Source organism: Saccopteryx bilineata, chromosome 2, assembly GCF_036850765.1.
Source record: "Saccopteryx bilineata isolate mSacBil1 chromosome 2, mSacBil1_pri_phased_curated, whole genome shotgun sequence".
Classification (NCBI taxonomy): domain Eukaryota; kingdom Metazoa; phylum Chordata; class Mammalia; order Chiroptera; family Emballonuridae; genus Saccopteryx; species Saccopteryx bilineata.
This window is the reverse complement of record NC_089491.1, coordinates 344511431-344536299: the sequence shown is the minus strand read 5'-3', so window position 1 is coordinate 344536299 and position 24869 is coordinate 344511431. Positions and strand designations below refer to the sequence as shown.

The window sequence follows — 24869 nt, the reverse complement described above, 5'->3', positions numbered from 1 at the left end:
ACCAGACTTATTCACCTCTGTTCCCCATCTCCTTCCTTCTCCCTGCACAAACTCTGCACTAAATGACTTCTCACTCAACACTCCACCATCTTGGCTGCTTCTCCTGGCCACATGGCCTCTTTCTGCTCTCTGCTCTGCTCTCTCATGCTAATCTCAGGAACCAAGAGAACAAGCTCCTATTCTGCCCCTATTTTACAGTGTAGAAATCCAAACCTTTAATCCAGTATACAAAATAGGGAAGTCTCTAATACAAAGTCACTTCTCTGAGGCATGATTGGATTGTACCACCCCACATCAAAATGGGTGGGAAAGGCTTAATCGCAAAACCAAGCCCCAGGCTACAAGGATTCTGCCTGCCCACAGCCTGCCCCCAACACACATTAATATCACCTGGGCAATGGCCTCCACGTGGGCAGTGCCATCTTTAACAAAGTGAGCATAATACATTTTATCTGGCCAACAAGCATAGTTCCTACCACTCACAGCATTCACTGGGTCACTCGAGCTGCTTCATCCTGAATCCGTCCCCTAACTTAGACTCTGATGGAATTCACAGGGTTTATATAAGTCGCCACCAGACAACTGTTCAGCATAAGATTCACTATGACCCAAATCTATAAACTTCGAGGTTTATATTCTGCCCCACGTGAGAGCTGGCACCCGAGAATGAGAGCATGTGTGTTCAGAAAGCATTGTGAATAACGTAAGGAGAACCCTACAGAGTTGCTCTGGATGTAGGACAAAGTAGAAAAGTGATGATTCTGCAAACCAGGAGCGCCTGGCAAAGCCCGACTGACTTGAACCACTGTGATGGCTCCCTGTGTGTCACACACGTCAGAGAGACGGGGAGGAGGAAACCGAGCCTTTTGACATAAAGAGCCTAATAACCTGATGGGTCTTTTAAATCACCCATTTTTACTCTAAGATATGACTCTTTATCAGATGTCTACTTACACTATTTTTAGCTTATCTGCTTTCTCCCCTTTTAATTTTAAACATAAAGTCGAGACTGGGGAGGCAGAGAGGTGCTGTCTCTTGTCTCTCAAATCAAAATGTCAATTCTGTCAGACTGTGAAAACCGTGACAAGTGAGACTGTAAAGCCAGTATACACAGCCCCCATCACAGCCACCTGGTCCATGCAGGTTCGCATTGGATTCAGACAGACGGTAAAGAAACAACGGAGCCAAAAACTGGTGGGCCATCATCTTTAATCCTAGCTTGCACCCGGCAGGCAAGTAAAAACACACACTGGGCTCCAAAACCCACTCACATTCAGTGCTCACAAAGCTACTGTCTTATCTGAGTTTCCTAGAATCAAAAGTTTCTAGCTTACCAGACTTATTCACCTCTGTTCCCCATCTCCTTCCTTCTCCCTGCATAACCTGGCTTCTCCCTCAGCACTCCACCATCTTGGCTGCTTCTCCTGGCTTCCTCCACGTGGCCTTTCTCTGCTCTTCTCTCTAATGCTAATCTCAGGAACCTAGAGAGAGCGAGCTCCCCGTATGCCTCCACTTTATAGTGTAGAAATCCAAACCTTTAATCCAATATACAAACAAGGAAGTCTCTGATACAAAGTCACTTATCTGAGGCATAATGGGATTCCTCATGAGAGTGCACCACCCTATATCATGCGATCCGTCAAGGGTGTGGGGAAAAGCTTAGTTTTAAAACTAAGCCTTAGGCTATAACGACCAGGCCTGCTTACAGTCTGTCCCCACACACAATGCAAACTATAAGTGAGCAAACATATATATCCATTTACAAACTTATTTGGCCAACACATAGTATGTTGCTTCTAAGTGTCCATGCCTATTTTTAAAAAGATAATCATTTTTCCTACAAAAGAAACCTACCAGCATTTTCTGCCCATGTCCCCGCCTGTTTCTGGATTCTGAAGGCGATGCTCACACTGTGGGCGGGGCAGGTGCACCAACAGACCCCAATAGTCACTTTTACTTCTTTTAAACACTCTTTCTACTTGAACCTCATCCAGGAATACCATCCGGTGACGGCAGACTGGTGCTTGCAAAGCTTGCTTTAAAGAATTCAGAAATGTCTACCAAGGGCAGTCGGGAGACTGGCTCACTGAGAAGCCAGTGAAGGGGTTCGGGAAGGCCGCCGAGGTGAGGAGAGGCTGTCGTGAAACAAGGAGGAAAGAGCAGAGCGGCTCCGATGCAGCCCACTCTCAGGCCTGTGCGTCCACCTTGTCCCACTGAACTGCAGATCTGTCAGAATCGTCCCTGTATTGCTGTGGTCAGCTGTCACAGCAATCGGGGAGAAGCAAGTGGGGCACTTCAAGTCTCCTAACGGCCAGGTGGCCGAGGAGGGGGACAGCGCGTCATTTCTCCTTGGCCTGAAGCATGCCTCCCCCTTAGTCACTGCCCCGTACAGACACAGCAGGTGCACAGGGCTGACGGATGCAGTGGCAGACGCTTGTGTCCCAAATTTGTCACTTGTGGACTCTTGACTACTTTCCAAACTTTACCCCTGGGCATTCCCTCCTTCCGACATTTCAGTGCCAGTTAACAAATATATTTTTGATCCAGTCCTTACACACTGCTCCAAGGATCGTAAAGGGTTCAGAAATTAACAAACATGAGCTAGTCAGAAGCATACAGTCTAGAGCAGTGGTTCTCAACCTGTGGGTCGCGACCCCGGCGGGGTCATGACCCACAGGTTGAGAACCGCTGGCCTAGAGGATGGAAAGACGTGTGTGTGTGTGTAAGGAGGTAGGTTGTGTGACTCCTAACTTTAGACCAAAAACAAAACCATACATAAAAGTAAACTAGTTTCAATTTTTTTTTAAAGATGAGGTAAAAAAGAAAATCTCTTTGCTGTGAGACATCCATTAAAAAGCAAAGTGACCTAAAAAGGTAAAGGTAAACGAAGAAGCACTCACCAGAAGAAAGCCATTGTTGAGATTTTTATTAGACCAAGCTGGGTTCAAGATTCACTAAGTCAGCAGATATGAAACAGGCATTTCTAACACTGAAGGGAACAATGAGGGTGTAAGTGTAGGCTCCAATGTTATCGTACCATAATCCATGAAACAAATTACATGGAAGTTAAAAAAGTAGACAGACAGAAACACTATGGTGGTTATAAGCTGTAATTAACCTCTGTCAACCCACGACAGATCAAGGACACAAACAAAAAGATGGGAAAAATCTGAATTACAATTAGTAAGGTTTACATAATACATAACTATATATATTGCTCACAAAAATTTGGGGATATTTTATCACTTCATATTCATTTTTGAAATATCCCCTAATTTTTGTAAGAAGTATATATAAACATATAGACATATATGGTTTTGTGTGTATATACATATGAAATACAAACACTATAATTAGTTAAGTTAGGAGGAAGTAAAAAATTATATGCAGGCCCTGGATAGCTCTGTTGGTTAGAGCATCGTCCCAAAGCACAGAGGTTGCTAGTTCGATCCCCAGTCAGGGCACATAGAGAAACAGATTGTTCCTGTCTTTCTCCTGCTCTCTCCCTTCCTCTCTTTAAAAAAATCAATAAAAAAAATTGTATGCAGATTTTCGACTATGCAGGGTGGGCAGCACCCCTAACCCCCATGCCATTCAAAGAGCCACCTGTATATGAGTAAGACTAAAATTATATAACAGACACATCCTTAAAATCACCTTGGAATTTTACAGAAGTGACAATTAAGTGACCAAGAAATGCAGTTTCTTTCCTGAAATAGAAATAATATATTCCACATTCTGAGCCAGTGCAATAAAATTAAAAATTACAATACATAAATTCATGATAACATTCTACGAGTAAAAAGTTACTCTTAAGCAACTCTTGAATCAAAGGAAATATTTATGCACTGTAATTTTTTTAAAACTGCATATCATTGGATACAGTAAAGTTTGCTTAAGAGAATATATAGATTTTAATACTTGCATTCTAAAAAAAAGTTTTAACTCAAGAAGCTATAAATGAAGTAATACAGTATATTTAAGGAATTCAAATGAAGGAAATAAAAATGATCAAAGGAGAAATAAATAACATTGTTAAGGAGTCAAAAAACTGGTTACTTAAAACTAGAGAGCAAGAAACCACTAGATAATGCATCAGCAAAATCAGGAGCACAGAAGACGTAGTTAGAAGTGAAAAGGTCAGATAACCACAGTCACGGGACAGATTAAATGAATGATAAATGTAATATGCAGGTGTCTCCCTGATACCTGAAAAGCTCTAAGCATCCCAGCAGGAACATGGGATCTCTGCTGAGATCCCAGAATATCCCCACAAGGAGAGAATACTATGTTTATAAACATCTTAGTAGATTAAAATAATTCCCCTCCTGGCCCTCTTGAAATGACTGCTCTTTCATGATGAAGAGACGAGCTGATTGAGAAACAATTTTTCATGTGGAAAATAAATTTAAAAACCTGATTTAAAAAATTGCACATGCTATGACTGAACTTTGCAGAACAAAAATCATGTGCATGTAGACTGAAAGTGGGAAAATATATGTAATTAGAGTAATAAGATTATAGGTGATCTTTGTTATTTTCCAGCCCTTCCAAAATACCGTTTGCATAAGAGAAACCCAGGATAAAGAAGACACCTCCTGGACCTGAGCCCAGCTATGTAACAGGGCTCCCAATTTGCTCCGTGTTAAGAGGAGGAGTATGTCTTCCCTCTCGCGATCGGATTGTCGGCGAGGTCCCGTTATCCTTCACAGGTCGCTACAGTGAACCGTTTCCTTAGCTGAGTGCATAACTCGTTAAATATGTACCAACAATAGCAGCAGTCCCGAGCCTCGTAGGGAGGCAGTCATACAGGAAGTCTGAAGTGCCGATTCAGTGTGTCCATTCTGTGGGATGTAGAGCACATTTCTAAATTAACAGATCCTACTAGTGGACATTCTAGTGTCCTTTAGTAGAAGGGACCACAGGGAACTGTGGGTGCTCCGCTAGAGATGACAGATAACGGGAATGATTCGGGTCTTGGACTTGGAAAGGTTTCGCTGGGGTGACTGTCAGGTACTTGAGTCACTCGGGCACAGAGAGAACGGAGGCGAACTCTGGACCAGGTGCCTAGGACTGTCTCTCCCTTCACGTAAGTGAAATGATTTATTTTGGAACTGGCAGCTAAACTGCTCATTTTACAATGCCGTGGGAATTTGTTGAGGTTGGTGGCACTGCTTATCAAAAGACGCTGTGGGAAATTCTGGGTTGCTGCTTATGCTGTGTCTCAGGAGCCAGTGCCGCCGGCTTTGTGAGAGCTGGACTCCGGAGCAGGTGCCTGCAGGCTAGCATCCCCTTTTCACAGGGGGTCTGGCCGCTGGCCGCCTGTGTATTCAGTCTTTCTATTTCAACACTTTATTATTGTCCAACTTACAGTGACCTTCTATTTAGAATATATTAGTCCTCCAGTTAGAAGAATGTGGAACCTGAGAGTCAAGAGACCCAAGAAACAGCCAGTTACGGAGCGGAGGGAAGGAAAGTCATAGGAATACACTTCAGGAATTAAAATGGAAGTTTCGGCTCTACCAGATGGGCAGGATTTTTTCAAATACCACATCATATTATTGTGGACCTGGGACAAGGAAACCCAGGCTGGGGACGTGGAGTGTCAGGCCAGCCCTCTCAGAGCAGGGCACTGGAGCACAGATGTCACCTTTCAGCCAAACATAGTAAGGAACTTGCCTTGGGCTCTCACAGCCTTCTGTGACTGGGCTCCCAACCCTATGTCCTTTCTGGACATCATGTCAGGCATGTTAAAAATTTTCTTTTCAAATCTACAATCATGACATTCAAATAATGCAGGACATTGACTCAAACACTCCATTAATTACTCCCCAGAGCTATTATGAATACCTGTTATTCATACTGGCTGTTTAGGCTAAGGAGAATTTAAACTTATGAGTGTATGACCATAAGGTATGATAAATGTTATGATTAATGGTCTATTGGAGTAGGAAAACTTTTAAAATTATTGTTACTGTTGCAGAAATCCCCTTGTTCTATAAGGATATGTGTGGGCAGTGTCCCTGATAAGAGAAACAAGGGTGTGTCACCATTGATTGATGACATGATAAACCTTTACCGTGCCTCTGTTCACATAATCAATCTCTCTTCTCCTTGCTGCCTGATGGGAAATTTTAATGGATGTCTCCTCTAGCAGTAAAAGCACTGAGCCACAGAGAAAGTGCTTTCTGCATCGAGTGAGAGAGACACCTCCATACCAGCCCGGAAGGGTCATGAATCCCCCACTGACGCCATGCTAGAATGAAAGGCCAAACCAAACCCCAGTTTATCAGAAACGCACTAACATTGCTCCAAGTTCTGTCCATGCATGTGCACTTTACAGATCAAAAGGAGGCGATCCAGAGTTGATCTCAGAGGGGAAGGGAACAGGTGGGAGGGACCACACGGGAAGCGGCAGTCCAGAGAGGAGGGCGCACCTGGGTGCGATGACCTCCAAGCAGAGTTCAGTAAGTGCCGGAGCAGCTGGTGGCTCGGTTCAGTCAGTTACTGCCAGTTGAGGAAACGCTGAGTGCTGAGAAAAGGGTCTTCTCGGAGGTCAGTACAGAGCCCCTGGATTTGCGAGCTCAGGGAGAACCGGTGCGCAGGAGCAGGGGCATGTGGCTCTGTCGGCCCCTCCGGGAATGGCCCGGCACCCAGACACGCCTGGTGGCGGAGCAGACGCCACTTGCAGGTCCGGTATTTTTTCATGAATACCAGTCATTCTCAGTCTTTTATGCTGGTTGCCTTAGTCAGGTATTCATTTATTCATGCAGTAAATATTTATAGTCGGTCCACTGCGTATGCGGGCCCTATGCTAAGTCTACAGGTGTATCGGAGAGCAAAACAAACCTGCTCTCTCGTGGGCTTACATGATGCAGACTAGGGAGCAAATTGTGGAAATCACACTTTTAATATTAATACTTTTGTATAACATAAACAATTAGGGAGGCAGCTTTGGGGATTTCTTGTTCTTATTGGAGCTTCTTGAGTTGGCAGACTGTACTCTACTAATTGAGAACAGCCCTGAGCAAAATCGTCAAATACCCGTCCTCACTCCATTTTCATAAAGTTCTTTGTTCACAACACCAGGCCTCCAAATGTGCCGCGCCCTGAGCCGTGCTCCCCGCACGAGCTCAGCCTGCATGTGATCAGATTGGCCTCCTGACCCGCAGGGCGTGGCCGGTCTGTGGAGGGTGCACAGGGCAGCGCCTCCCAGCCTCCTCACTGAGTGCCTGCCTCTCCCAGGTCTCCTCCCCATTTTAAATTCCTAACTCTTCCTAATAGACACAGAAAGATCCAGAATTGGGCGCCTGAAACCTGTATAATTATGCTGACCAGTGTCGTCCTATTAAATTCAATTAAAAAATAATATAAAAAGACCACCCTTAATATCTGAACTATCACAGTAAATTTTGCACTGATAAAGAGATGAACAAAACTGCAATTTTAAGAGTATTTTTTCAAATGACACAACATCCTCCTCTACCCCTGGCACAGGAGTGTCTGTAGATTGCAGTAATCTGGCACTCTTCATAATTTTTACAAAATACTTTAAAATTTCAAGGATATACAAAGGGACAGAGATTTCAAGCACTCTAAAATGGCAATTAAATGGACCTAACAGTTTACCGTAGTCTGTAAGAAAAGAGATGGGCCCTGGCCGGTTGGCTCAGCGGTAGAGCGTCGGCCTAGCGTGCGGAGGACCCGGGTTCGATTCCCGGCCAGGGCACACAGGAGAAGCGCCCATTTGCTTCTCCACCCCTCCGCCGCACTTTCCTCCCTGTCTCTTTCTTCCCCTCCCGCAGCCAAGGCTCCATTGGAGCAAAGATGGCCCGGGCGCTGGGGATGGCTCTGTGGCCTCTGCCCCAGGCGCTACAGTGGCTCTGGTCGCAACATGGCGACGCCCAGGATGGGCAGAGCGTCGCCCCTGGTGGGCGTGCCGGGTGGATCCCGGTCGGGCGCATGCGGGAGTCTGTCTGACTGTCTCTCCCTGTTTCCAGCTTCAGAAAAATGAAAAAAAAAAAAAAAAAAAAAAAAAAAAGAAAAGAGATGGGTCTTGGAGGTGCATTTTTTGCTGTTCCTATTAAATTTCACTATCAAATTCCAATGTCGTAATTAGCTATACGGTGGGACTTAAGATGAGAAGACAGTCTGCTATTTCTGTATTTCCTACAATGGCCTCGTAACCATTCTGAAGTTGTATAAATCCCTTGTACACTGGGTTTGGGCTATATCAAAAGAGAAAGTAGTTCTTAGCATTTTAGAAACCAGCAACCTAAATCGCATACCAGAGTGCGTCTTTTGCAGTTTTCCACAAGCGTAGGTTGTGTCTGAGGTTAACTGTGTGCAGTCAGCCGCGCTGTTAAAACTTGAATGTTCGCCTACAGGGGGCGCCAGTCTACTAACTTGGTGGCTCCCTGAACCTCTCCACTGAGGGTCGTGGGCTTATATCCCTGAGGCTGTTAGTGATATAATCATGTTCAATATTATGAATATAGGAACCTTTTTTTCCAGAAAAAAAAAAAGATAGCTTTTCACTTTGGTTTTCCAGGTGTTTTTTTAATGACATATAAAATCACAAACATAAGCTGCACCAATCCTAAAACACCACCATTGCCACACTGCGCATTATCAGAGCCATATAGGACTAACTACTGTTTTTAAACCAGTCTGCATTTGTGGCAAAATTTGAAAATTAGCTCATTATTTTTTTATTCAAAAACTTTGATTATCGCTTCAAGTGTACAATGATGTGACATTTATATACCTTACCAAAAGGGATTGGTATCCAAAATATATAATGAACTCACAACTCAATAACATAAAATAATTTAAAAATGGGTAGAAGACATGAAGCTACATTCCTTTTTGATTTAAAAATTTAGGCTGTTAGGGCAACACAGAGAAAAAAGTCCTCCTGAAGCGGCAGGTTTAGTAGACAGACTGCATGACGTTTATTTGGCACGCTGACGCACTCTACATCCTGCAGTAAGAAGAGGCCAGGCACCCTCGCAGGCGGCATGCCCAGGAGGGACCAGGGAGAAGGCGCTCCAGGGCCCTGCCACAGGCAGCGTGTGAGCAGACGCCTAAGACCGTGCCCCCACCTGTGGGGGGTACATCCCTGCTCCCGGGTAGAACTCTACACACCTCTGTTAACAGGAGGGCAGATAGTCAGCCGCACTGGTGCTGCATCCCTGGGCGGGAAGCAGGGCCTGGACCGGGTCGTTTGTAGCCTTCGCTTTATGTGGAAGGATAAGGCTTCTGGGGAATGAAGGCCAGGATAGAGAGAGGTCACCGGTCAGATAGATGCCGACAACAGCTGGCCCCCGGCCCCGAGGTGTATTCTGTAGGAACTGCCCCTTTAAGGCAGAGGAGACAGGTGTCACTGCTGTGCCCGGTAGTGGGTGCCAAGGGGGACACTAGCATTAACAGAATGAGACGCAGAGGCTTTCTGGCCACTAGTCACAAGTGAAGCTGCCCCAAGGCCAAGGTCAGAGACAAATGCTACTCCACACCCATGAGGCGGTCACAAGTGCCCAAGTAGAAGACAGTCTGGGGTCCCCCTCAGCGAGCTCTAGTAGTGAATGTAGGAGAGACGGCATAGCTGTGTCCATCGTCCCTGCAGTGAGCGCTCTGCTAGCACTCACAGGGCAGCAGAGGACTGGCAAGTGTCCGTCCCTGAGGCCCAGGGGAGCCCAGCACCAGCACTTGCGTTTGCCCAGATTGTAGGGACATGCCAGGAAGAAGAAGGGGACAGGGATGCTGCTCCAGATCACATATTGAAAAATGTCATAAAGAGAAACAGTCGGAAAGTGACAAGTCATAGTGCAACCGCCAGGAAGGTGAGTTAGGATGCTCCACACACCACTGACTGGATCAAAGTGAGGAGCTTGCTTAGACCCTGCTCGTCAACAGGGTACCGTAAGGGCCGATTAGAGCTGCGTCAGGCACAGCCCTCCGAGCCTAGGCGCTTGCAGGGAATACATGGGTTGTTTGTTTCTTAATTACTAATATAAAAACGTATTCACAAGCTATTTCTACATGTACATACCTGTTGTGATTTAGCACATTTTTAAACAGTCTCATTTTAGTAATGACCGTTTACCAAACAGGCTCGAGTTGTAGATTTGTCTCTATCAAATAGGACTTCTTACCCTGCAGCTTTGATACAACTTGAGCTTGTACAAACCATGTGACTCAATTTTGAAGGAGTGATTTTATTTTTCAGCATAAAATTGCCATTATCCATCCTTCCCTCCCAAGACTCCAAAGTAATATTGTTTTCTACATAAAAATTTTGTGCTCACCTGACTTGGCTTTAACTGATGTAGATATTTTAAAAGCATTCATTTTCATTCTGATTAATGGTTGCAAATACAGCCATTCATTACAAACAAATTTATTTTTTATCTTCTGTAACAATATAATTTCCCCTAGAACTACAAAAAAAAAAAAGCTCTGCGATTTAAATCTTGCATACCATGAAATAATCTACCCACATAAAAGCGAACTCCTATTAGCCGAATGTCACCTTAATTTTTATCTGTATTTTCTAGAGATATAGCAAATTGTTTTTAGTAAAAGCCAAGTATTGAACCATGTCTAGCTGCTAATCCTGTTGAGTCATTTTCTTGTCCCATCTGGACTGTTAACACTACTTAACTAAGCACTGACCAGCCTGACAAGCCTCCTACAAGTCGTGTTTTCTCAGTGGAGTTACGTGGTGCGTTTTCTAAGTAAGAGCTCAGCAACCCGTGCCTCAGTGCATGCCCCATGCCTGAGCCCATGCTCCGTAGCCCATGCTTCCCCAGAGACGAGGGTGGAAGTCCTCGGAACCAGGTTTTCTGCTGGCCTGACGCCCATAGCACCGGTCCAACCACAGGGATCCCTTCCTTCTTTTGTGGGGCTAAGCTTTAGAAACTCTCAGGTAACACACCCACATACCCAGCAATTTAAATAATCAGGATGTCATTTCACTTTGACCCAATCGCACAGTTTAACTCCGCGAGAGCAGAGGGTGCACTGGGCAGGGAGGCTGAAGACCCGGATCCTGGCACTGTGAGCTCTTAGGTCAGTAAGATATCCTGAATCGTTTTACCAGTGTGAAATAAAGGGGTTGGATAATAGGTCAGTAGCTCTTGCATGATGTTTTCTGAAGCCCTAAAGACCTAGTGAGTTCTCTGGGGTCACCTTCCAGTGGGAGGGGCATTACTGCCAAGTGGACAGAGCCCTGAGCCCAGCACCCTGGTTGGTTCAGGCAGCAGCCTGAACTCGTATCTGTGTCAAACCTCCGCACCAGATAGCACAGTCCCTTTCAGACTACAGATCCTGTGCTGAGTTAGACCAGGCCACATCCTGATCGGAAGAAAAAGACATCTGACCAGTTAACGTCAGGACAGATAGAACACACAAGCCAGCACTCGCCAGGAATACAGTAAATGGTAGGTAGAAAGGCATAAATTTGAGGCCAGGATAATGTAATATCAACTTCGCCTGCAAATAGTTAATACAAAGGAAGTTCAGGCTGTCATCAGAAAGGATCTATGGCCGGAATACTAAAACAGGGGTTATCATAACTAGAGCAGGGCGGAAATCTATTAATTGTGAAATAAAGTGACTTCCTTTTAAGAATAGCTAATATTTTCAGACTCATTAGAATATTCATATAAGATGTCAGCTATTTCTAAAATGAAATATTGTCATTGTGTATCAGTTAAGGGGAAATGGGAAAAGAAAGCAGGTCACGACGAAATGCATTTGGAGCAAGCATAAAAATTTACAGGTTTGTGGACAGTCTAAGGTACTGTTTTACCACCTTTGGAACCCCACACAAGTTAAATAATATTAAGACCAACAAAAGAAACCAACTGACAGATGAACAAAGAAGTCACTAAGCAGGTAAGTTAAATAGTTTTTGGATTATTAAATAATTATATATTACAATTATACATTTTTGCTATTTAAACTATAAATATCATGAAATTATGGGTTTTTTCTCAAAGTGACACACCACCCGAGTTATGCTCAGTTTTTCGGTGAATTTTGACACACCAAGCTCAAAAGATTGTCCATCACCGTTATAACCTAAGGCAGGGGTCCCCAAACTTTTTACACAAGGGGCCAGTTCACTGTCCCTCAGACCGTTGGAGGGCCGGACTATAAAAAAACTATGAACAAATCCCTATGCACACTGCACATATCTTATTTTAAAGTAAAAAAATAAAATGGGAACAGATACAATATTGAAAATAAAGAATAAGTAAATTTAAATCAACAAACTGACCAGTATTTCAATGGGAACTATGCTCCTCTCACTGACCACCAATGAAAGAGGTGCCTCTTCTGGAAGTGCGGTGGGGGCCGGATAAATGGCCTCAGGGGGCCGCATGTGGCCCGCAGGCCGCAGTTTGGGGACCCCTAGCCTAAGGCTTAGTTTTAAAACTAAGCTTTTCCCACACCCTTGACTGTTGCATGGGGGGATGCATTCTCATGAGGAATCCCATTATGCCTCAGATAAGTGACTTTGTATCAGACTTCCTTGTTTGTATATTGGATTAAAGGTTTTGATTTCTACACTATAAAATGGGGCAGAGGAGCCCATGCTGGAGCAGGGCAGGAAAAGGCCATGTGGAGGAGAGGAGAGGCAGCCAAGAGGGCAGAGTGCTGAAGGAGAAGCCAGTTTGTGCAGAGTTTGTGCAGAGAGAAGGAGATGGGGAACAGAAATGAATAAGGCTGGTGAGATAGAAACCTTTGATTCTAGGAAACTCGGATAAGTCAGTGGCTTTGGGAGCCCTGAATGGAAAGAGAAGTGTTTTCCCACTGTGTGTATTTCTCGCCCGCCAGGTACGAGCTAGGATTAAAGCTAATGGCTCACCAGTTCTTGGATCCGTTGTTTCATTACCGTCTACCTGAATCAAATGCGAACCTGCATGGTCCAGGAGGCTGTGATAATGGCTACGGCTACTGGCCATACAGGCAGTTTTGGATCTCTTACAAAAACATAAATGAACAGTTGGTTACCTAGGAGGGCTGAGCAGCTAGATGTCTGGGGCACAGGACAGGGAGGTCTGTCAATTACTGTGTCACATGGGAATGACACTATCAGATGCAGGCTCTAGAGAAGTGGGAAGGAGAGGTGATGACTTGGAACAAGTATAATTAGAAGCTTATTTTCTGTGGGTCCGGTTAGGAGTCTACTCGTGGTATTTCTTAAAGAATGCTGTGTTTGCTATTGGTCATTTTCGGTTGGGTTTGCTTAGGTTTTGCATTTCAGTTCCTTTTCTGTGGTTCTACTACATATTTGAGCCTTCAGCTTGAAGAGCAGAGGACTTGGTCTTTCTCACTGCTGAGTATATGCTAAGTATCTTAAAAAGATTTAATATGATGACCTAAGACTCTACATGTTTGCAGGAGAAATGAAATCAGTAGCTTTAATAGTCATTTCAAATATAATAGGTAGTTGAGATATGAGTGTGGCTCCTGCTTCAGTACCCTGGTCAGCACTGACCAGGTGACACAGAGCCACAACTGAGACTTAAAATGGGAGGGGTGCTGCCCATATACTGCACATCCAGCTTTGAGGATGCAGTATGACACAGGAATGTGAAATATCTCCACAATTTCTATATTGGTGGCATGTCAAAATCATATTTTAGATTAGATTAATGAATAAAATAGTAGGTCAAGTGACTTTGTATCAAAGACTTTCTTGTTTGTATATTGAATTAAAGGTTTTGATTTCTACACTATAAAATGGGGCAGAGGAGCCCCATTTTATATTTAACTAGTATTAGAAGTGCTAGCCAGACAATTAAGCAAAATGGGGGGGGGGGTAAAGGTACAGAAATCAGGAAGGGCAAAGTAAAATTATCACTACTTGCAGATGATGTGATAATTATACAGGGATGGGCAAAAGTAGGTTTATACTTGTATACAAATAATAATACAAAAATAAACTGTTTCTTGTACTTAGAACTAGAAACCCACTTTTGTCCACCCTATATATAAGAAAATGCTAAAGACTCCATAAGAAAAACCTGTTAGAGATAATAAGCGAATTCAGTAAAAATTCAGAATACAAAAATCAATATACAAAAATCTGTAGTTTTATATACAATAACAAACTACCAGAAAGAAAATTTAAGAAAAGTCTCATTTACAATGGCATAAAATAAAAATCTAGGAATAAATTTAACCAAGGAGGTGAAAGCTCTCTACACTGAAAACTGTAGTTGAAGATGACACAGTAAATAGAAAGGTATTTTATGCACACAGACTAGAAAAATTAACACTGATAAAAGGTCCATCCTACCCAGAGCAGTCTATAGATTCACTGCAATTCCTGCCCGAGTTCAATGGCATTTTTTACAGACGTGTACGGAACCACAAAGACCTCCAAAGCAGACAAAGCAATCTTGAGAAAGAACAAAGCTGGAGGCATCACCTTCCTGGTTTCAAACTACATTACAAAGCTATAGGAATCAAACATCATGGCACTGGCGTTTGAAAAAGACCCACAGATCAATGGAAACCAATAGAGAACCCAGAAATAAGCCCACACATACGTGTTCAACTTTTAAGAAAGGAGAAAGGACCGTCAGCAATGAATTGTGCTGGGAAAAGCAAACAGCCACATGCAAAAGAATGAAACAAGACAAGTTATTCTTATACCAAACCAAAAATCAACTAAAAATAGATTAAAAGATTTGAACATAATATCCAAAATACAGTGTGTCCATAAAGTCATGGTGCACTTTTGACCGGTCACAGGAAAGCAACAAAAGACGATAGAAATGTGAAATCTGCACCAAAAGGAAAACCCTCCCAGTTTCTGTAGGATGATGTGGCAGCATGTGCGCACGCGCAGATGATGACGTAACACCGTGTATACAGCGGAGCAGCCCACAGCCATGCCAGTCGAGATGTGGATGGTACAGAGGAAAGTTCAGTGTGTTCTGTGGCTCGCTAAATTTGAATCCGTGACCAAATGCAACGTGAATATCGGCGCATTTATAACGAAGCACCACCACATAGGAATAACATTACTCGGTGGGATAAGCAGTTGAAGGAAACTGGCAGTTTGGTGGAGAAACCCCGTTCTGGTAGGCCATCAGTCAGTGACGAGTCTGTAGAGGCTATACAGGATAGCTACCTAAGGAGCCCTAAAAAATCTGTGCGTGAGCCCACATCGAACTGCACTGAATAGGTATGAAACTGGGAGGGTTTTCCTTTTATTTGGTGCAGATTTCACATTTCTATCATCTTTTGTTGCTTTCCTGTGACCGGTCAAAACTGCACCATGACTTTATGGACACACTGTATATAAATAAGGTGACCGACCAATCCTTCTCCTTTAGGGAAGAACAGTCCTTCTTTTGTAAGTTCTGTCCTCCCTCAAAAAGTGTCCTCCTACATGTCCTCCTTTTTGATATTGGAAGACTAATCTGTAAATGTCCGTATTCCATCGATGCGTGTGATGTATTTGTATCTAAATGAGTACTTTTTTATAATTATTATTAAAAATTAATAGGCATGTAAGCATAATTACAATATAAAATATTACAAATGTTTTTATTATGCATTTATCATATTATAGTATATTATTGTTGCAGTGAATAAAATGTCCTTTTATTTATGATACTGTTTTCTTCAATTTATTTTTGTCCTTTTCATTGTAAAAAAGTTGGTCACGCCTGACTTGTGGTGGCACAGTGGATAAAGTGTAGACCTGGAATGCTGAGGTTGCCGGTTCAAAACCCTGGGCTTGCCTGGTCAAGGCACATATGGGAGTTGATGCTTCCTGCTTCTCCCTTCTCTCTTTCTCTCTCTCTCTCTCTCTCTCTCTCTCTCTCTTTCTCTCTCTCCTGTCTAAAATGAATAAAGTCTTTAAAAAAAAAAAAAAAAAAGTTGGTCACCTTAATATAAAGAACTTAAAGCCTGACCAGGCGGAGGTGCAGTGGATAGAGCGTCAGACTGGGATGCGGAGGACCCAGGTTCAAAACCCTGATGTCAACAGCTTGAGTGTGGGCTCATCTGGTTTGAGAAAAAAAAAAAAGCTCACCAGCTTGGACCCAGGGTCTCTGGCTTGAGCTAGGGGTCACTCAGTCTGCTGTAGCCCCCCGATCAAGGCACATAGGAGAAAGCAATCAATGAACAATTAAAGTGCCCCAACAAAAAGCTGATGATTAATGCTTCTCATATATAAAAAAAAAAAAAAAAAAAAAAGAACTTAGACAACTCAATATCAGAGCCCAACCTGTGAGCCTTGGGGGCCTTGGACTGGGCTGGGCCACTCCTCCAGGGCAGGGAAGCTCATTCCCAACCCTGCCTGCTGCTAGGGACCCTGGAGACTCATCACAATAGGCTCAGTAGCATTGTCATTTAGGTCTGAGAGGGGATGTCCCACTCTCACTAAGCCAGCCAAGTCCCCTGGTGCGGCAGGCTGGGACAGTTCTCCTCCTCCAGGAACCAGACCAGCTTCAGTTCTCTTTCCAGAGCCCCTTAGAGAACTGTCCTCACCTCCCTGGCCGCACGTGTCCAGCAACCTCTGTTGCTGACACAGCCCATTTATTAACCTCCTGAGCTTCCTTTCCCTCACCTGTAACTTGCAGATCAAAGCCTGCCTCACCTTGAGCACTTGCTTATTGTGACCAAATAACCATCATCCACCTAGGTTCTTGGCAGTGTTGGGCAGATAAAATATATTATGCTTACTTTGTTAAAGATGGTGCTGCCCACGTGGAAGCCCGTCGCCCAGGTGATAGTAGTTGCCTTTCTTGCTTGGGATGGGCGTGATTATATTAGTGTGTGTTGGGGGAGGGCTTTCGCGCCAAAAGGTTTTAAAAGGAAGAGAGATCACGTTGTTCTAGGAGAAGAGTGATTACGTTCTAGGAGGAGCCCATGCTGTAGGAGAGCAGAGAAAGACCACGTGGAGGAGAGCCAAGATGGTGGAGCGCTGAGGGAGAAGACAGTTTGTGCAGAGAGGAGATGGGAAACAGAGGTGAATAAGGCTGGTGAGGTAGAAACTTTGTTCTAGGAAACTCGGATAAGTCAGTAGCTTTGTGAGCAATGAATGAGTGGGTTTTGGAGTCCAGTGTGTGTTTTTACTTGCCCACCAGGTGCAAGCTAGGATTAAAGCTGATGGCCCACCAGTTTTTGGCTCCATTGTATTACTGTCTGTCCGAATCCAATGCAAACCTGCACGGGACAGGCGGCTGTGATAGTGGCCGTGGCTTTTGGCTTTACAGGCAGCAAGGAGGCGGGGCTCCTGCAGATGTTGGTGCCTCACCCACAGCATCACTGAATACACACCCCATCCTGTCCCCACCAACATCAGCTCTGCCTTGCACTTCTGTCCTGTCAGCTGGGCTTGACCATGTGTATACATCTTCCTCTTTTACTACAAAGGAGAGACCCTAAAGGCAGAGACAGGTGTTTGTGTCCCTAGTGTCCCGCCCGGAGCATAGCCTCCACCACCAGCTGACACAGGAATGTGACACGCCTGCCCCCCCACTGGGAAGCAGTGGTCAGCAGTCCCACAGCCCTAGCCCTAGCCCAGAGTTACCAGGCTGAGACTGAGTGATGAGACCGAGTGATCTGCTTTACTGACAGAATCAGAGAAGTGAGTAGCTGGGATGGAGATTTCCTGAACACTCACAGTGCTAGGACTTGGACTGTGTTCCCCGCAGCTTCTCTGTACAGTGGACATCACTGTCCATGTTTTACGTACGAACAAACAGAGCCAGAAAGCTTCCCTGCTGATTGCACAGAGCTAGTGAGCGGCGGAGTCACGGCCTGAACCGAGGTCTGATTTACTAACCTTGCCATGCTGGCGTTTACATCTTTGACAGATGCGTCCTCTGTAAAAGGGCCCTAGCAGAACAGTCTCCAGGTGTGGGGGGAACGCGTGATCCCCACTTTCACTTCCCCCGCTTGAGGACAGCAGAAGTCCCCACCCACCCCCTTACACTGTGGCCTGCAGCCCCCAGACCACGACACTGGCCCGTGGGGAAGGCAGGCGGGGCCCCGGCCTCACCCGACAGAGCTGCGTGACTGACTCTCCCTGCCCTCCAGCTTCTGCTCTGCAGCCTTCAGCGCCCACGCAGGAAGGAGGCTGACAGGAGGTCATCATGGGAAGCTATAGAATATTAAGTGCCTCATTCTCATCCTTACCTTTGGGAAAGAAAACCAGTTGAGATAATGGATGAAAATTGTAACAATCTGTTCATGTTTCCCATATTTTTAAGTTCTATTTCTCTACAACATGAAAACCCAGCAGCCAGGCTAGGCCTCTGCGTCCCCTAATATAACTCACTAAACGTCGCTGGAACAGGCACTTAACCCATCCTCACTGGTCAGTATTCCTGTTGCTGGACCACAGCTGTCCTGAAAACAGTCGATGCCGGTGGCTTTGAGCAGGAGATGAGGCGTTTTCACATTCAGAGCAATTCCAGGTCATGTTGACACACCCTGGTGGTTGCTTACCCGCCGTTTTACAGGGTAGCTGTGACCTTGATCTGCGTGAGTGACTGTCTCAGAACAACTGTGGTTGCTCTACTGTGTGCTCTGCGGATGAAGAAGGAAAAAGTGACTCTAAATGTCCTAAATAGTGAACGGAGGTTCAGCCAGCCAATGCTGTGGCCAGGTCCTGTGGGGCAGAAATGAGGTCGTGTGTAAGGGAGTGACACAGGTCATTCCTGACCAACCCCTGCACACGACACGTTGCCATCACCCGTGGAAGACACTTGTGAGAGTCCTAGAACACGAGGGCAAAGCTGACCCCCCACACACACCCAGACCGAGAAAGACCGCGCTGGGAGGGTCAGAGCCAAGGCCGCGCCCCAACCTCACGGCTGAACATCTCACCAGGAGGAGTGTGGTCTCTCCAGGGGTCGGTCATAGACCCCCAGGTGGACATCTGGCTCCTCAGCACTGTGGTCACTTCTTGGAGGCCCACTCGGGTCTCCCCTGTTGAGGAACCTGTGCCGCTTGACTGGGGGGTTGGATTGTGACTTAGAAGTGGGGCTGGCAGCAGCCAGCACTTGGACCTCGGCAAACTGAGTTTCTACAATAGTTGCCATGCTGCTCAGGTAAAATCCCAGCCAGTGGCCTTGCTCAGCTGCAGAGCACAGATGGAGCCTGGTCCGACCAGGGGACTTGGCAGGGCACACGTCTGTCTGATTTGAGACTTCAAGCTCTGAGCCCTGGCAGCCTTGGAGCAGCTGGACTGCTCCTTGGGGCCAGGGAAGCTCTCCCACCTGCTGTGGCCTGCAGGCCTGGCCCGGCCCCTGGAAGCCCGGCTGGGCTCCTACCTGGGAAGCCGCTTCAGGACGGTGCTTTCATTGAGCCAGGGAGCTCGGGGCCTGTTCTGTGGCCCCTATCAGGGAAGGAAGATGATTCACAGCCCCGCTGCTGTTGTATAAGCCCCTCAACTCCCCCTGCCCAGAGCCCCCTGGAATCTGCATGGCCCATCCTGTACCCCTAGGATGGTGGCCCCCGGGCACGGAGCCCAGCCAGCTGCCCTGGCCATGTGCAGAGCCAGGTACAGTGTGGCCGGAGAACTTGGTACCTGATCCCACCTTCCTCGGACCCGAGGAGCCCCGCGGCCTTGGAGCTGGCACAGCTGCCACACCTGGGCAGGGACACTGACTCACAGCCTTCCCATGCAGAGTACAGAGCACCCAACAAACCTACGTCCAGAGGACACATGCCTTTCCTTGTCTGCAGAGCAAAGCTGGTGGCTGTGCGGCCAGGAATTCAGTGTCCATCCTGCCTGATTCAGGTCCCCAAACGAGGAGCCCGGCTGGCCTGGGTGCTGCTTGTGGCACCGGCCAAGCCAGGAAGGTGATTCCCAGCCCCCCTCCTGTTAAGCCAGGCTACACCCATCTGACCAGGAGCCCAAGTGGACAGCTGTGTGCTCACCCCACCCTCCGGCTGAGAACAGGACAGCACATGGAGTGTTTCCCAGGATAGACCATACATTAGTGATGCCACAGACGTGTCTCAGCAAATTGAAGAAAACCAACTTTCTGACCACACTGGTATGGAACTAGAAATCAGTAACAGAAGAAAAAATAATTTGTGAATCCATGGAAGTTAAACCACACTCTCCTGAGCAATCAGTGGACCAAAGGAGAAACTAAAAGGGAAATATGAAGGTATTCTGAGACAAATGAAATTGGATATACAGCACACCAAAACTTAAATCATGCAGCAAAAGCAGTTCTCCTTCAAAAATATGGCAACGATCTCAGATAAACAATCTGACACCTGTGGAACCAGAGAAAAGAGAGCTAACCAAGCCCAGAGTTAGTAGAAGAAAAATGATCAAATTCGCAGAGAAGAGCTACGGATGAAGAGCTGGTTCTTTGCAAAGATAAATAAAATGAACAAATCTGTAACTAGACCAGGGGTCTCAAACTCAACTCAGCTTGTGGGCCGCAGAGCAAGATCACAGCTGTTCAGCGGGCCGCTCTAGGTCTACAAAAGGCAACCGTTACGCAACACTTTTCAGTGTCACAAAACGACCAGAAACTGTAGTTCGTGGATTAGTCTGCGGGCCGCACAAAATTGTTCGCATGCGGCCCGTGGGCCGCGAGTTTGAGACCTCTGAACTAGACTAACCAGAAAACAACAATCCTTTGAGCCCAGGTAAAAACTAGGATTTTAACCTAATTGGTGTCCAGAATCTTAAAAATGCATTGTGTCAAGTTCAGGTGGGGTGAGCACACCCAGCTCTTCTCTGGAGTGTCCACTTTCCAGCTGGTGGGCCCATGGAAGCGCCCGCCGGGCCTTCGTGAACAAAGGGTGTGACACGTTCAGGCTGCCACCCCCACCCCCACCCCGGGGCCTGGACGGCAGGAGGGCCGCCTAACACACTCCCAGGTGGCGGTGCAGTGCATCCCCCACACCCGTCACCCCACCCACCCTCCATGTCAAGTGTCTGCGTGTATAAACGGACGTGCATATTAATACACGTAGACACTTCACGTCGGGAAAGTTCCAGATCACCGACGAGGTCAGAGCTTCATGCCCCAAATCACGTTAGGGTAACAGCCACGTGAGGTTCACTCTACCCCTCTGTAGTCTTACTTTATCACTCCGTACTTATGTTAGTAAAGGTGGTGACTGAAAAACTAATACTGTGAGTTCTGATAAGTAAACTGTGTGAACTGGTAATACTAATTATATACATTATCCTGTAATAAAAGTTTCTGAATGTTAAAATTGGCTTGTCAAAGACGACCTCAGAAAGAGACTAGGCTCCCTCTAGTGGGAAGCGAGCATATTGCAACCTAATCATAGGCGGTGGAACTTCACAGCTAACCTTCTGAAGGGAAGGGGCGTCTGACTGGCGGGGAGGGGACTACACGAGACTCCACAGCACTTGTTTGATAACAGTATTTATAGACCGGTGATGGCAAACCTTTTTATAAAAACCGCCCACTTTTGCAGAGCTGGTCAACCTGGTCTCTCCTGGTCAACCTGGTCAACCTCCTCTGCGGGAGGGACCAGGTTGACCAGCTCTGCAAAAGTGGGCGGTTTTTATAAAAAGTTTGACTACCCCTGTGTTAGAACATGTGACTATAGATGTGTATCTATACATAATTTATGAATATGTAAATTCTCATTATATAACAACTCCAAAGCCTGTACTGGGATAATTAAGCAGTTTAAAGGACCACCTCGTCTCTCACCCTCGCGTTACGGCTGAGCAGAAGTGCTTTGCTCGGGGTTGCATTTTGGGAAGTCTGCCCTGACCTTCGAGTCCCTATTAATTTTACAGAAAATTAAGCTTTGTCCGTTTTGGCTTTTCTTAATTTATGAGGAGACCAAAAAAAATGATGAAAACCTTATGCTTTCTCGAAGCAATTCGTTTTCTGCCTGATACCATTTATACTGGAAACTAAAAGTATCACTCTGGAGTTTAATAACTGATGTAAAATGTTCTCAATCATCAAGAAAAATTAAAATTGCACCAGGCGAGGAATTAAGTAGCACATTACAGAAATGGGTTTTGGTTTTCCAATTGGCAAAGAAAAAGGAAATGTAATGAAATTTTGTATGAGAACAGCACATATCCAATGGCCAGCTCCAGGAAGAGTGAGCATAGCAAGTTATAAAAACTTTCTGTTTTAAAATCCCGTATCAGATATTCCCCCTGCCCCACATCTTATGTCTTGTATCCAAGCACGTGCCTCGTTACTTCCTGGTGACGGCGGACAGTCGCTGGCACTGGACCAGGCTGGCTCTCACCACGTCTTCTCCTTTCCTTCCAGCAAACCAGGCGCTCAGTTTCGGAACCCTGGTCAGCACTTCCAACACCTACGACGGCTCTGGCGTTGTGACCGTGGAAACGGACCACCCGCTCCTCTGGACCATGGCCATCAAACACTGACTCAGGCCCGGCATTCTCGGTGTGCCTCTGACTCGCCTCATCTGCCAACGGCTCGTTGCTCAGTAAGAACAGCTCGCCTGGTCTGCAGGAGTCTAGGCCTCCCGGAGAGCCCACTCGCTGTAAAGATGTTCATGTTTAGGTGACACTGGTAACGGAAATGACGGACCTCCGTTTTTAGAGCAAGGGGGGAAATTGATTTTTTTTTTAATTAAGTGCTATTCCATTCAGTTGGAAACTAATGTGGATCATTCCACGGCCCCCTTCAGTACTGATTATCCTTATGTTACTAATCATTCCGTTCGTCCTGGAAATCTGCTTTCGCTCTGAGGCCGAGACGGCTCTGAGGGCACGGCCCCAGCTCCGCAGCCCGTCCCGCACAGCCTCCCTGTGGGCACCCCGGGCTGCCGCTGAGCGTCTGTGAGGGTCACGTCCTCTGTGACACAGAACAGCGCTTCTGCCCAGACTCAGATGTCAGAGCGGCACCCCTTTACTTTGGGGTGCCGTCTTTGATCTTATCTCCTAAAAATGAGGATTGACCTAATTATCACATTTGAAAACGGGCCATCATGGCAGCCCTGGGTGAACAGAGAAATGGCACAAAAGATCAGTGACAGTTCATAAAGCCCTCCTGACACAGCTTCCTGGTGGAGGGACCCATCAGGGCTGCCCTCCCGTAGTTACAGCCAAACCTGGAACCATGGTCCCCGGGAAACAGGTGTCAACACAGAGCCGCGCCCGCCATTCCTCAGGCTGAGCAGTACGTGCGTGGGCACCGCGCTCCCTCAGCTAACGGACGTGAGCTCGGCAGCCGGGGCATAAGTGGGCACCAGCGCCGAGGAGAGGGTCTGAGCCCATGCCCAGCCCATCCGGCCGTGCACCTGGGAGACGGAGGGCCAGGGGAGGGTGCCCGGCCGCGCCCCACACTCAGATTCTAGGTGCTGACAGTCACCGGCAGACAGCACACAGGGTAACTGCAGCGAAACCAGCGGGCACTGAAATACAGTCATGTTTCTTTCATGAGCCTCTCTTCTAGCTTTTCGCCCTGTTCTGTCCCATTTCCCAAACCTGTGCTGCTATATGGACCAGGAAGCAGGGTGATCCTGCCCTCCGGGTCCCCACCCACGCCCCCGTGTGGCTGTGTGGAGGGCCAGCACTCCTCTCTTCCCGGTGCTACGACAGCGTGGGCAACAGAGGGCACCTGGTGAACCAGCGTGCGGCTGTGACGGTTAATCACTAGAGATTATTTTAATTATTTATGCAAATATATATGAGATTGAAATCCAGACGCTAAATAAACATATTTAGTTAATGTGCATATCTGCGGTCTGTGTTTAAGAAAATAATGTTTACCTATATTTCATGATCAGCAATCTCTCAGCAGTGTTTCTACATTTAAAAAGATATTTGCTCAAAGGGTGATTAACAACAACAATACTTCACTCACCTAGACCCAAATCTAGGCCGTTCTGCGTCTTCTCAGCACGGGCGCAGCCCGGCGGTCCTGCCCACGCACGCTCAGCACAGACCCATGCAGACAGCCCAGACAGGTCGGCGGCTCCGGGCCCTCTCCGGCTCACTCAGCTCAGAACCTCCCACGGAAGAGCTTTCCTAAGACTCCAACCCCACCTGCACCACCTGCACCCACCAAAACTAGAAAGAAGAGACCTGGGGGGTCGAGTGCAGGGCATTCCTGGCACCTGTTGTTACTTTCCACCTCATTCATTTACAAGTCGAGGCTCAATTGCTATGTATTCACTACTATTCACAACATATAAAAGAAATATGGCCATTGTTTTAAAATTTTACTACAAAAGAATGCATGTGCTAGTCGCTCTGAAAATCTTACCAGTGTTAGTAAACGGGTGCTTAGCAAAAAGGAATATGGTCGCTGAACTTTAGCACTGACAGGCGGGGGGAGGGGGGGGGAGCAATGACCCCGCCCCGTTTCTCTGGTGCCCACAGGAGGCTTCCTCTTACACACAGGGCACCTTTCCCGCTCCTGCCAGGCTGCTGAGGAATGAGGTGTCTGACCCCTTTCCCTTCCTAAAACTCCCGCTGCGCCATTCTCTGCCACCTAGCCACACCGTTAAAGGAGCATCCCTGACCTGGAGATGATCGTGCGAAGTGAAATAAGCCAGGCAGAGAAAGACACACATCACATGCTCTCACTGATGTGTGGAATCTAAGGAACACGGTAAACTGAGGAACGAAACAAACAGGAACAGAGGGACAGCTGTCGGGAGAGGGGAGAGGGGACGGTGTCAAAGAAGGTGAAGGGATTAGCCAAATTATATAGATACATGACAGACAGATAACAGTGTAACAGTGGGGGGGGATAAAAGGTGGGAACTGGGGGTGAAAAGAGTTCACGTGGGGCATGGGGGGCACAACGCAGCGTGGAAAGGGGGTTATTTTGAGTGGGACACTTGCAACCATGTCAACAATAAATTAAAATTTTTTAAGTCAGCATACA

General features: G+C 46.4%; 1 protein-coding gene across 3 annotated transcripts in view; it reads left to right on the top strand.

Moving 5' to 3' along the window:
- Positions 1–23705, top strand: part of TPK1 (thiamin pyrophosphokinase 1) — a 163539-nt gene extending 139834 nt beyond the window's left edge. For all 3 annotated transcript variants that reach the window (XM_066262522.1, XM_066262521.1, XM_066262523.1), the window contains one exon: positions 22278–23705. In XM_066262522.1, coding sequence (XP_066118619.1) covers positions 22278–22396 — 119 coding nt within the window. In that variant the 3' untranslated portion in view covers positions 22397–23705. The remainder of the gene's footprint in view (positions 1–22277) is intronic.
- The last annotated feature ends 1164 nt before the right edge of the window (positions 23706–24869 follow it).